This window comes from Diorhabda sublineata, chromosome 6 (genome assembly GCF_026230105.1).
Source record: "Diorhabda sublineata isolate icDioSubl1.1 chromosome 6, icDioSubl1.1, whole genome shotgun sequence".
Classification (NCBI taxonomy): Eukaryota; Metazoa; Arthropoda; class Insecta; order Coleoptera; family Chrysomelidae; genus Diorhabda; species Diorhabda sublineata.
In genome coordinates, this window is record NC_079479.1 from 170870 (window position 1) to 185224 (window position 14355).

General features: G+C 26.3%; 1 protein-coding gene across 1 annotated transcript in view; it reads left to right on the forward strand.

The window, feature by feature from the left end:
- Positions 1-4171: 4171 nt before the first annotated feature.
- Positions 4172-14355, forward strand: part of LOC130445129 (transcription factor Sp9) — a 32972-nt gene continuing 22788 nt past the window's right edge. Inside the window, exon 1 of the mRNA XM_056780645.1 lies at positions 4172-4345. Coding sequence (XP_056636623.1) covers positions 4265-4345 — 81 coding nt within the window. The 5' untranslated portion in view covers positions 4172-4264. The remainder of the gene's footprint in view (positions 4346-14355) is intronic.

Consider the following 14355-nt stretch of genomic DNA (forward strand, 5'->3'; position numbering starts at 1 on the left):
ATGGCAACGTTGTTTTAATTATGTCAAATCTGACAATTTTGACATTTTTAATGACGAACGTGTTTTTACAACTACGAAAAAACGTTTTTTAATATCATTTTCTCATTAGAAACAAAACTAAGTATATAAATTAACTATTAGTTACCAAAATTCGTTTTTTTTTAACTGGAGAGAAGAAGAAAACACTTTGAATGTACTACAACATCCAAAACTCAAATTCAATCACGTTAGTCGCTAGTTTAGTTTCCAGATATGGCAACGCTGTTTTAATTATGTCAAATCTGACATTTTAGATATTTTTAATGACGAACGTGTTTTTAAAACTACGAAACAACGTTTTTTATATCATTTTTCTCATTAGAAACAAAACTGAGTATATAAATTAACTATTAGTTTCCAAAATTCGTTTTTTTTTAACTGGAGAGAAGAAGAAAACACTTTGAATGTACTACAACATCCCAAACTAAAATTCAATCACGTTAGTCGCTAGTTTAGTTTCCTGATATGGCAACGCTGATTTGGATATGTCAAATGTCATCAATGATGAACGTACTCAGAACGTTTAGTTAAACGAGTGGTTTTTGAGTCAAAAAATGGAAACAAATCGTAAATATTTTCGTGGGATGATTTCCTACAATGATTAAACTAATAGCACCGTGCCAATTAATTCGCTTCAATTGAGGTTGCACTTCAATAAATGCTGACACAAATTTGTTTTTCACAAATATACTTTCGTATTAACCCCGTATTTACATTTATATAAGTAAACGGTTAAAATATGCGATGTGGTTGAAGTTAAGTTGAAGTTTCTGCGTTGGACGGGCCTAAAAAAGAAGAGTCCTCCTAAATTGACTGAAAAGCCACGATGGGAATGATCGGTCTATTTAATGATGATGACTTTTATAATGACGATAATGCACTTGGTTAAGTTAGGCGCCGCCTAATACCGATCCGAGAAGAAACGTAATTACGAGAGACTGTCTCGACATAGCACGACTGACAGCAGCAGTTTTAGATTTTTTCTGATATTAGATAAAGCTGTCGAAAAAAAAAAAAAATAAATAAAAGAAAAATTAAAAATATAAAATAATAAAGAATCGAAACGACGAATGAATTATAATTGAATTCCTCCGTGTATTGTATCGATTTATAATCGATATTTTCTTCTTCTTTTTTATCCTTGTAGCGGGTGTATTACTTGATAGAACGTTCGACATATTTTTCTCGTTCGAATTTTATATATCAAATTATCGAATGTTCGTCAAATTAAATTCGATTTGATATATAAAGCAAATCGTAGGATAATTTAATCGCCGAATAGAGGGTTAAAATACGAAATATTATGTCGTTTTAAATAAGCTTTTCGACCGGAGGGTAAACGCCGACAGATACTTCCATCACCCTCGATTACCATCCAATCGACGTTTCGAATGCAAACGATGGAAGTTAAATTTCCAGATATATCGGATATTGTCGAGAGAATTACTTTATTGGGGATGGGGGTTTGTTTTTTTATAGATATTTAAAAGAGAAAATAGAATACGGAATGTCAATGTCAATATAACCAACAAATGTCAAAGTCAATGTAAAATTCTACAGATTCCTTCACTAAATTAACATCGTAGTAATAGTCCGGTCAATTTAGACATTTTTTTTACACATTTCGTCGAGTTTATTTTGATATTGAACGATTTAGATTTGATTGTTGAATAGAGAATCCGTTGGAAAGTTTATTATGGATTATCGTGGATGTTTTGATGGAATTTACACGTAGATATTCCTCGTTGGATTCGAAATATCTACAATGATCTAAGTCGTGTATGTGTGTGGTCGTAAATTCGAAATTAATATTTCAGTAATACCGAGTATACGTGATATTTTCTTGTCTTTGATCTCACCGACTTGTTCGCGTAGGTGTTTACAGTTGGAGTGACTACAGACGATTGTGACGCCTTTTATCTAATTTATTAATTTTTTTTTCATTTATTCAATAGCGTCTGACGGATTATTTGTTGCGTTTAGAAGGATAGTTTCATCAAAATTTACAATAAACAATGAATATGTTGTTTAAAATAATGGTAATTTTCGTTTTTTGGCTCTAGAAAGTCGAAAAATCAACCGATTTCGATGAATTTTTTTTTTAAAATCTTCGTTTTTACGCCGGATTTACGAAAAAAATTATGGGAATGAGAAAAAATTGAAACTTGTATTGTTTTTAGGGCTTTAAATGTTCATGAAAATGTACTCGTTCGCGTTTAATTGTTGATAACTTTTTTACAAATAATCAAATGAAGTTTTTATATTTTTTTTCATGATCTACATAAAAAAACGAACAAATTGAAAAAAAAATTTATACGAAAATGTTGATTTATCATGTTTTTACAATTGAAAATAAAAACGATTTCTCTTAAAATTGACTTTTTCTCACATATAATCGTTTGTACCTTTTTATTAATTAAAGTTATATGATTAAAAACATTTTTGAAATCTTTTATTGTAATCAAGTGTACAAATATTAAAAGTTAAGTTTGAAAAATTGAAAATTTTCACCATTACAAAAAGAATATCTTATTTAGGTTGATTGAAAGAGAATTTAAAGTCATAAAATCATATAAAATCCTGGAGTTAGATATTTCCTATAATTTTTCGCTATAAAAACGAAGATTTTTGAAAAAAAATCATCGAAATCGGATGATTTTTCGATTTTCTAAAGCAAAAAAACATACGAAATCTTTAAGTGACATAGAAAATGAATAAACAAACTTTTTTCGATATATTTTTTTCCAAAATTTTCGTTTTTTCGTGCAGATTAACAAAAGAAAAACACATAAACTGCGTTTGATGCTTTGAAAAAAAGTTACGTACGGTCATATGTCAAAAAGTGCGGTTACGATCACTCTGAAAGTCATAAAACTATACGAAATCTTTAAGTGACATAAAAAATGAATAAACAAACACACAAAACAAAATAAACAAACGTTTTTCAATATTTTTTTCCCAAATTTTCGTTTTTTCGTGCAGATTAACAAAAGAAAAACACATAAACTGCGTTTGATGCTTTGAAAAAAAGTTACGTACGGTCATATGTCAAAAAGTGCGGTTACGATCACTCTGAAAGTCATAAAACTATACGAAATCTTTAAGTGACATAAAAAATGAATAAACAAACACACAAAACAAAATAAACAAACGTTTTTCAATATTTTTTTCCCAAATTTTCGTTTTTTCGTGCAGATTAACAAAAGAAAAACACATAAACTGCGTTTGATGCTTTGAAAAAAAGTTACGTACGGTCATATGTCAAAAAGTGCGGTTACGATCACTCTGAAAGTCATAAAACTATACGAAATCTTTAAGTGACATAAAAAATGAATAAACAAACACACAAAACAGAATAAACAAACGTTTTTCAATATTTTTTTCCAAAATTTTCGTTTTTTCGTGCAGATTAACAAAAGAAAAACACATAAATTGCATTTGTTGCTTTGTAAAAAAGTTACGTAAAGTCATATGTCAAAAAGTGCGGTTATGATTACATTTAAAGTCATAAAACTGTACGTAAAAAAACCGAGGGGATCGCCAAAGTATAAAATTACCGTATACTATAAGTACCTAATGAAATTCGTAATGAAAATAAAAAAAAATAGAGTGAACGAACTATAAATAACGTCGAGGAATTTCAATTCAATTCACTTGATACATATAGGAAAAAAAAGTCTTGTATATCATGGTCAATAATACGATATCATGAGATTAATGACATAAACATGCTTCTGAAAATAACACCTTCTAGTAGACTATTATCCATTTACCAATTTACGACAGCGAAATAGTACTACCCGTCAAGTACTTTTACACTAATAAAGTGCTTGTTTACAAAATAATAGATCTCTTCTTTTTACCATTCACCAGATATACTCCACCGTATAATTTCTCCAGCCAACATGCGCGACGTGACGTCGTCCGCGTCAAAAATATATGGGCGGTTTTTACCTAATAAATGGCAACCCGTCCGATTGGTCGACAAGTTCCAGCTCCGCCCAAGGCGGCGTCGACCAGAAGGGGAACCGGTGATTTTCTACTGTTCCTCTTAACAGCAACAGTGATCAAGGCGATTTCAACAATACAAGTTCTAATATTTTCTACCATTTTATTAGTGCGTCGTTGTGTGCGATTGTTGTACGGATTTTATAACGAATCATTAAAAATTTTCATCGTCGATGTTGGTAATTGGTAACAAGTGATTTTTTAACCGTTGGGCAATATGCTTACCGATATGACACCCACGGCGGGGCAACTGTACGGCGCCCAAATACCGGCCATGACGATGAACGTTAAAACGGCAGTAAGTAGATAATAATAAAAATAACAAAAAACTCGAATAATTAAAATATTAAAACACCATTTCGTTGTGTTAATTACAATTATACATAAAATAAAATAAAAAAAAAATTTATATAAGAAAGTGAAAGTATTTAACGTAAAAAACGTAGAAAATATGGAAAAAATAAGAGAAATAAGTAAAAGGATATTGTATAGGATAATAAATGATATAATTATATAAAAAAAACAGGACCTAATAGGAAATAAACTGATAAAAATATGTTTAAACTTGTACGGAGAATAATCTCGAAATTTGATAAAAAAAACGTCAAAAACGAAAAGAAAATATAGGAAAACATCGTTATAACTAGTATTTAGTACAAACAAGAACGAAAAAAAAATTTTTTAAATATGATATTCTATATAAAGTATTTCGAAAATTTACCGTCGCTTACAAATTATTGATACCTTGTAACTAATTCTGTTATTAATTTCCGCGAAAATCAACATTTTCCATTACTACTACACACTTAATATCGAAACTTTAACGTTTAACATACAGGGTGTATCACGACGAGTTAAAACTATTTGTATTTATCTATCTAGTTATTAAATGTTTATTGTAAATATTTTAAATTAAGAACGGGTCATTTTAACGATTTGACAAGTATTGACAATTGACTGATGACAGTTATGTAACTGTCATTTATTAAAAAGCCTACTTGGAAAAATTAATACAATAATAATTGTAAAACTTGAAAAATCTCGGTAACGATTAAAAAATTGGAATAATATTAGTAAATATAATTTGATTTGATTCTTTTTATAGACTTTGACGGTATAAAGAAAAATATTTTTTCATTTTTTAGCGTTTGTATGAAAATAAAATAAAACCAATAAAAATTTACATAAAACATTTAATATCTGGATAACTATGAGGTTTAGGTATAGGAAAGTATACATGAATTTACCTTATTTTTCATTTTGAAACGTGTTAAAATAGAAAAAACCGGGTGTTTCTATTTAAAAAAATGAAAAAATTCGATTTTTATGAAGTTAAATTTCGAACACTTTTTATACACACCCCGTATTAAATAAAAAATTTTTAAACGTGGATTCGAATACGTCTGAATTTGTTTAATACAACCGAATAAAAACAATTTTCATATCTTTAAGGGCAACTTTGTAAAAAAATAATTTATAAGGGTCTGTAATAGTCAAATTTTTTACAAAAAAGTTAATAATTCGAAAAATATTAATTTTTCGAAAAAAGTTTTTAAACAAAAGTATACTAAAATTTCACGCAGATTTCAAAAATGTATTAATATACAGGGTGTTTCATTTAAAATAACAAAGTTACAGTCGTAACATTTTTTCGAACATTTTAACATTTTACATTTCCATTTTGTATCGTTTTCCTTTTCACTTTCTTGTATTTTCTTTTTTTGTCAATTTTTTCTCATTTTTCTTAACGTTTATGCGATAAAATACAGGGTGGTTCTAATTAAAAAAATGATAAAATTTGATATTTATGAAGTTAAACTTTGAACACTTTTAATACACACCCCGTATTAAATAAAAAATTTTTAAACGTGGATTCGAATACGTCTGAATTTGTTTAATACAACCGAATTAAAATCATTTTCATATCTTTAAAGGTATTCTCGTAAAAAAATAATTTATAAGGGTCTGTAATAGTCAAATTTTTTACAAAAAAGTTAATAATTCGAAAAATATTAATTTTTTGAAAAAAGTTTTTAAATAAAAGTATACTAAAATTTCACGCTGATTTCAAAAATGTATTAATATACAGGGTGTTTCATTTAAAATAACAAAGTTACCGTCGATTTTCGCTGGAACAAACAATTTTCTTGGTACTTATAACGATCTAAAAATCCACAAATCTCGTGAATTAAACAAACAATAACTTTTTTATTAAAAAATCGATTACAAAACTCATTTAAATCATAGAATTTGTCATTTTGAAAATTACGAATTGTTAACCATCGGGCACGAGCCGTCCCTGTTCTCTATATACACTACAATAACGTCGTAATTATCCATTAAAACTTGATAATATTCAAAAATATCATTTAGAAAATATATTTTGATATAAATTCTGATTTATAGGGATTATACAAGATTTTTTTGCATCAAACACCCTGTATATATAAAATTATGCTAAAATTCTTAAAATACTTCTTAGATCGTGACAAATTAGCCTAAAAAGACTCGAACGACGTTTTTCGGTTCGATAAGTTTCGAGTGTTATTTCGTGGAGTGTAAGGGCCCGATCTACTCGAAATTTTCGAGTAAGTAGCTTAGTTAATGCCATCGAAAAAGGGACGAAGAAAAAGGGCAAAAATAAAAACCCTCTAGACTATAAAGTAACAATGGGACTTAACATGAGCAATCCACAACAAAAGCTTAAGGATATGGTCAGTTTTTTCGGGACACATAAAGGACACATCGAATTAAAACGTTTCGAGTACAAGGACTATCGAAAATTTGACGAATTACTCAAAAAATTTAAATTATATTACATATTTCATACTTCAAATATAATTGTTGTGAATTTTCTGTATTTTATTATAAATTATCAGTTTTTTTTTTCTTATTTTTTTTTATATACAATATTGAAAAGAATTCGAGATATTTCAAAGGTCATCGACTATTTCTTAAGGTGTGTACCGAGTCTCGTTATTTAAACAATTTATCGGTTTTAAAAACGCAATTTATTTAATAACTTTTTTTTTATTAAAATTAATTATTCAAATCAATAATAAACGGTTATTTCACACGATTTTATCGAAAAAATTATTGTCATAGTTAAACTGAGATAAAAAAAAATTAACCATCAACGTACGAGGTCTGGTTAATGAATATCGAAACGTATTTATATCCGAAGAAAAACAAATTTGTTACAAAAGACCTACGGGGATGATTCTCTATCTGGTGAACGTGTTTAAATGCTTTAGTGAAGATAACCAGCACCCAAGTCGTCCAATTACTATTTCAACATTGACCAAAACCAATCAAATCGTACCTGCAGATTATCCGGATGATTTTAAACACCAAGAAACGTTTTGGTGCTTCCTGATCGAAAACTTTTTCGTCAATTGATGTACTCAGATTTCTTTGAAAGATTTGCTTCGAAACGGACCCGATTCGAGTCTACGGAAGCGGTAAAACCAAAAAAAAAAAAAGGAATTATATTGTTTTGATCATATTTTCCAAAATGTAAATCTTACAATCTTATAAACATTCTCTATTTATTAAAAAATGATTATTTTATCACCTCTAACAATTATAGTTTATAATTACTAATCGTTTTCGAGATATAACGCTTTAAAGTTGAAGTTAAATCGACGTATTTATATATTTTAGATAAATCTTTAAAAATCGTGATTCAATTCGAAATTAAAATCTTACAATCTTATAAACATTCTCTATTTATTAAAAAATGATTATTTTATCACCTCTAACAATTTTAGTTTATAATTTCTAATCGTTTTCGAGATATAGCGCTTTAAAGTTGAAGTTAAATCGACGCGTATAAATATTTTGGATAAATCTTTAAAAATCGTGATTCAATTCGAAATTAAAATCTTACAATCGTATAAACATTCTCTAATTATGAAAAAATGATTATTTTATCACCTCTAACAATTTTAGTTTATAATTTCTAATCGTTTTCGAGATATAGCGTTTTAAAGTTGAAATTAAATCGACGTATTTATATATTTTGGATAAATCTTTAAAAATCGTGATTCAATTCGAAATTAAAATCTTACAATCGTATAAACATTCTCTATTTATTAAAAAATGATTATTTTATCACCTCTAACAATTTTAGTTTATAATTTCTAATCGTTTTCGAGATATAGCGTTTTAAAGTTGAAATTAAATCGACGTATTTATATATTTTGGATAAATCTTTAAAAATCGTGATTCAATTCGAAATTAAAATCTTACAATCGTATAAACATTCTCTAATTATGAAAAAATGATTATTTTATCACCTCTAACAATTTTAGTTTATAATTTCTAATCGTTTTCGAGATATAGCGTTTTAAAGTTGAAATTAAATCGACGTATTTATATATTTTAGATAAATCTTTAAAAATCGTGATTCAATTCGAAATTAAAATCTTACAATCTTATGAACATTCTCTATTTATTAAAAAATGATTATTTCATCACCTCTAACAATTATAGTTTATAATTACTAATCGTTTTCGAGATATAACGCTTTAAAGTTGAAGTTAAATCGACGTATTTATATATTTTGGATAAATCTTTAAAAATCGTGATTCAATTCGAAATTAAAATCTTACAATCGTATAAACATTCTCTAATTATGAAAAAATGATTATTTTATCACCTCTAACAATTATAGTTTATAATTACTAATCGTTTTCGAGATATAACGCTTTAAAGTTGAAGTTAAATCGACGTATTTATATATTTTAGATAAATCTTTAAAAATCGTGATTCAATTCGAAATTAAAATCTTACAATCGTATAAACATTCTCTATTTATTAAAAAATGATTATTTTATCACCTCTAACAATTTTAGTTTATAATTACTAATCGTTTTCGAGATATAACGCTTTAAAGTTGAAGTTAAATCGACGTATTTATATATTTTAGATAAATCTTTAAAAATCGTGATTCAATTCGAAATTAAAATATTACAATCTTATAAACATTCTCTAATTATAAAAAAATGATTATTTTATCACCTCTAACAATTATAGTTTATAATTACTAATCGTTTTCGAGATATAACGCTTTAAAGTTGAAGTTAAATCGACGCGTATAAATATTTTGGATAAATCTTTAAAAATCGTGATTCAATTCGAAATTAAAATCTTACAATCTTATGAAAATTCTCTATTTATTAAAAAATGATTATTTTATCACCTCTAACAATTTTAGTTTATAATTTCTAATCGTTTTCGAGATATAACGCTTTAAATTTGAAGTTAAATCGACGCGTATAAATATTTTGGATAAATCTTTAAAAATCGTGATTCAATTCGAAATTAAAATCTTACAATCTTATGAAAATTCTCTATTTATTAAAAAATGATTATTTTATCACCTCTAACAATTATAGTTTATAATTACTAATCGTTTTCGAGATATAACGCTTTAAATTTGAAGTTAAATCGACGCGTATAAATATTTTGGATAAATCTTTAAAAATCGTGATTCAATTCGAAATTAAAATCTTACAATCTTATGAAAATTCTCTATTTATTAAAAAATGATTATTTTATCACCTCTAACAATTATAGTTTATAATTACTAATCGTTTTCGAGATATAACGCTTTAAAGTTGAAGTTAAATCGACGTATTTATATATTTTAGATAAATCTTTAAAAATCGTGATTCAATTCGAAATTAAAATCTTACAATCTTATAAACATTCTCTATTTATTAAAAAATGATTATTTTATCACCTCTAACAATTTTAGTTTATAATTTCTAATCGTTTTCGAGATATAGCGCTTTAAAGTTGAAGTTAAATCGACGCGTATAAATATTTTGGATAAATCTTTAAAAATCGTGATTCAATTCGAAATTAAAATCTTACAATCGTATAAACATTCTCTAATTATGAAAAAATGATTATTTTATCACCTCTAACAATTTTAGTTTATAATTTCTAATCGTTTTCGAGATATAGCGTTTTAAAGTTGAAATTAAATCGACGTATTTATATATTTTGGATAAATCTTTAAAAATCGTGATTCAATTCGAAATTAAAATCTTACAATCGTATAAACATTCTCTATTTATTAAAAAATGATTATTTTATCACCTCTAACAATTTTAGTTTATAATTACTAATCGTTTTCGAGATATAACGCTTTAAAGTTGAAGTTAAATCGACGTATTTATATATTTTGGATAAATCTTTAAAAATCGTGATTCAATTCGAAATTAAAATCTTACAATCGTATAAACATTCTCTAATTATGAAAAAATGATTATTTTATCACCTCTAACAATTTTAGTTTATAATTTCTAATCGTTTTCGAGATATAGCGTTTTAAAGTTGAAATTAAATCGACGTATTTATATATTTTAGATAAATCTTTAAAAATCGTGATTCAATTCGAAATTAAAATCTTACAATCTTATGAACATTCTCTATTTATTAAAAAATGATTATTTCATCACCTCTAACAATTATAGTTTATAATTACTAATCGTTTTCGAGATATAACGCTTTAAAGTTGAAGTTAAATCGACGTATTTATATATTTTAGATAAATCTTTAAAAATCGTGATTCAATTCGAAATTAAAATCTTACAATCGTATAAACATTCTCTAATTATGAAAAAATGATTATTTTATCACCTCTAACAATTTTAGTTTATAATTTCTAATCGTTTTCGAGATATAGCGTTTTAAAGTTGAAATTAAATCGACGTATTTATATATTTTAGATAAATCTTTAAAAATCGTGATTCAATTCGAAATTAAAATCTTACAATCTTATGAACATTCTCTATTTATTAAAAAATGATTATTTTATCACCTCTAACAATTTTAGTTTATAATTACTAATCGTTTTCGAGATATAACGCTTTAAAGTTGAAGTTAAATCGACGTATTTATATATTTTGGATAAATCTTTAAAAATCGTGATTCAATTCGAAATTAAAATCTTACAATCGTATAAACATTCTCTAATTATGAAAAAATGATTATTTTATCACCTCTAACAATTTTAGTTTATAATTACTAATCGTTTTCGAGATATAACGCTTTAAAGTTGAAGTTAAATCGACGTATTTATATATTTTAGATAAATCTTTAAAAATCGTGATTCAATTCGAAATTAAAATATTACAATCGTATAAACATTCTCTAATTATGAAAAAATGATTATTTTATCACCTCTAACAATTTTAGTTTATAATTTCTAATCGTTTTCGAGATATAGCGTTTTAAAGTTGAAATTAAATCGACGTATTTATATATTTTAGATAAATCTTTAAAAATCGTGATTCAATTCGAAATTAAAATCTTACAATCGTATAAACATTCTCTAATTATGAAAAAATGATTATTTTATCACCTCTAACAATTTTAGTTTATAATTTCTAATCGTTTTCGAGATATAACGCTTTAAAGTTGAAGTTAAATCGACGTATTTATATATTTTAGATAAATCTTTAAAAATCGTGATTCAATTCGAAATTAAAATCTTACAATCGTATAAACATTCTCTATTTATTAAAAAATGATTATTTTATCACCTCTAACAATTTTAGTTTATAATTACTAATCGTTTTCGAGATATAACGCTTTAAAGTTGAAGTTAAATCGACGTATTTATATATTTTAGATAAATCTTTAAAAATCGTGATTCAATTCGAAATTAAAATCTTACAATCGTATAAACATTCTCTATTTATTAAAAAATGATTATTTTATCACCTCTAACAATTTTAGTTTATAATTACTAATCGTTTTCGAGATATAACGCTTTAAAGTTGAAGTTAAATCGACGTATTTATATATTTTAGATAAATCTTTAAAAATCGTGATTCAATTCGAAATTAAAATATTACAATCGTATAAACATTCTCTAATTATGAAAAAATGATTATTTTATCACCTCTAACAATTTTAGTTTATAATTTCTAATCGTTTTCGAGATATAGCGTTTTAAAGTTGAAATTAAATCGACGTATTTATATATTTTAGATAAATCTTTAAAAATCGTGATTCAATTCGAAATTAAAATATTACAATCTTATAAACATTCTCTATTTATTAAAAAATGATTATTTTATAACATTTAACAATTGTAGTGTATAATTATTTATCGTTTTCGAGATATAGCGCTTTAAAGTTGAAGTTAAATCGACGCGTATATATATTTTGGATAAATCTCGAAATTAAATGATAAATAAATTATGAAATGGTTTTTTTAGGGTGTTCCGTCGGATAAAACAATCTTTTTGTATCTGAAGCGGTCGAATCTTTTGAAAAAAAGAGCCTCGCAGCACATGCTGGTTTTACTGATGTGTTTTCTCAGCGTGATACCTTTTAACAACGACCAACAAAACGTTAAATGGCGTTAAAAATTACCCCGAATTTAATGGTACAATAAGTTCACCAGTTATTTGATATTTAGAACCGTTTTCGACGATGATACTTGATAGAAAAATATAAAAATTTAATCGCAATATTAATAACAATATCATGTAAATTAACTTGTACGAAATTTGTTTAAAACACGCGAATTGCAAGGAAAATCCGACGTTAATTTGAAAAATATTTGAAAACAAATGATTTGGGATGTTTTTTGGCGATTTAATTTTGAAAAATTTGAATTTTTATATTAGATATTAACCGATACAGTTTACCACCTCAAAACACATTCCAAACGATAAAAAACTACACGAAAAACAAAAAAAAAACGAATGGAATGTTCAAAAAGTCCAAAAAGAGTTTGAAAAACGATATACTAGTACGAAAATTAAGCAAAAAAAGTATGAGATTTGAAAAATTACCAAAAATAAGGTAAAAACGCTAAATAATATCAAAAAATGGAGTAATAGTTGTAGTAACACGAAAAATTGTTTATTTAACGTCCGTTTTGTTTTGTAGTACTTTGGGGCTTCTAAAACTAATATTTTGACCACCCTGTGTACTACAACGTATAATTTCCGAAATAAAATAGTGACAAAATTGAATATTTTGTACCTAAGAACCAGGTACACCTCATTCACTTAGATATATAGTACCTAAATATTGTCAACCTCAATCAAAATCATGATTGAATACACCAAATTGGCCTGGGTTGAAAAAAACAAGTTTTGTACTGTCGAAACCAACAGATGTTTCGATACTTCCGAAGAATATGGCCTTTTTCTTCTTCTATACACATGTTTTTAACCTGTCTCGACGAAACGTAATACAACTCCGTCGAAAACAGATTGAAATTAATGCCGCGAAAAAAAAAAAAAAAAAAAATTGCGGATTTTAACTACTTCCTTCGTTTTAGCGTTTTTCCACGAAGGAAATTTCATATTTTCAACAAAAATATTATTTAGGACGTCCTTTATACGTTTTTATGTGCGCCATTTATATACGGGGTGTGTAATTTAAAAACTAATGACGTAAACATTAAAATTACGTTGGATGTCATCTCGAAAATGTAGTTATACAACCAGTCAATGTCGATTCAAGTTCTCGATTGTCCAATTATAATAAATAGTTGCGTGATGAGATATGAAACGAACTAATTACGTAATCGCATCGTATATTTATTATTTCTCGTCGGCGTTCCTTCAATTATTTATTTACTTTTAAGTAATTTAGGAACGTCGGGAAATGTATATCTACATATATAGATAATTTTAATTACTTTCATTTCCAACTTGTTATATTCGTTTGAATGATCGCGAAATATAATAATTACCTTACGTCGATATGTAAATCCAACTTCTAACCTAACAAATCTTCTTCTTTTATCTGTCTATTCTTCTATCACAAGTTGAAGCGATTAGTATGTACTTATCGCGCGTCCCAGGTAAGTTGGTTTTTCTACGTTTTCCTCGGAATGTCTTCGTTGGTTTTTCCTACCGTACATAAATCGGTAGATCTGCATCTGAAATGCTTGAAATCTGTTATTTTTCGATGTTCGGTTCATTATGGATTTTGTGAATATCATCTTGAGATTGAGGTCAAAATCAGAGTTTGTAAAGAAATTTTCTAATTTAATCAATGAACCGACTGTGTCCTTTCGTATTGTGCAGGTGTTTTATTGAACGTTCCATATCTTTTTACGTTTCTTTAGCCATTTATTTTTGTTTTCCATCTTGTTTTTCTTGTCATATATTTGCTCGATTCCAATTTACGAAATAATTTGTCAAAACTCATAAATATCTTTTTTTCTATCTCAATTGTTTAATATTTTTATTTGCACACCTGTTATTTCGATGTTTTATAAAAGAAATAAAACGTTTTTCATTTCTAATAAATATATAAAATGTTAAT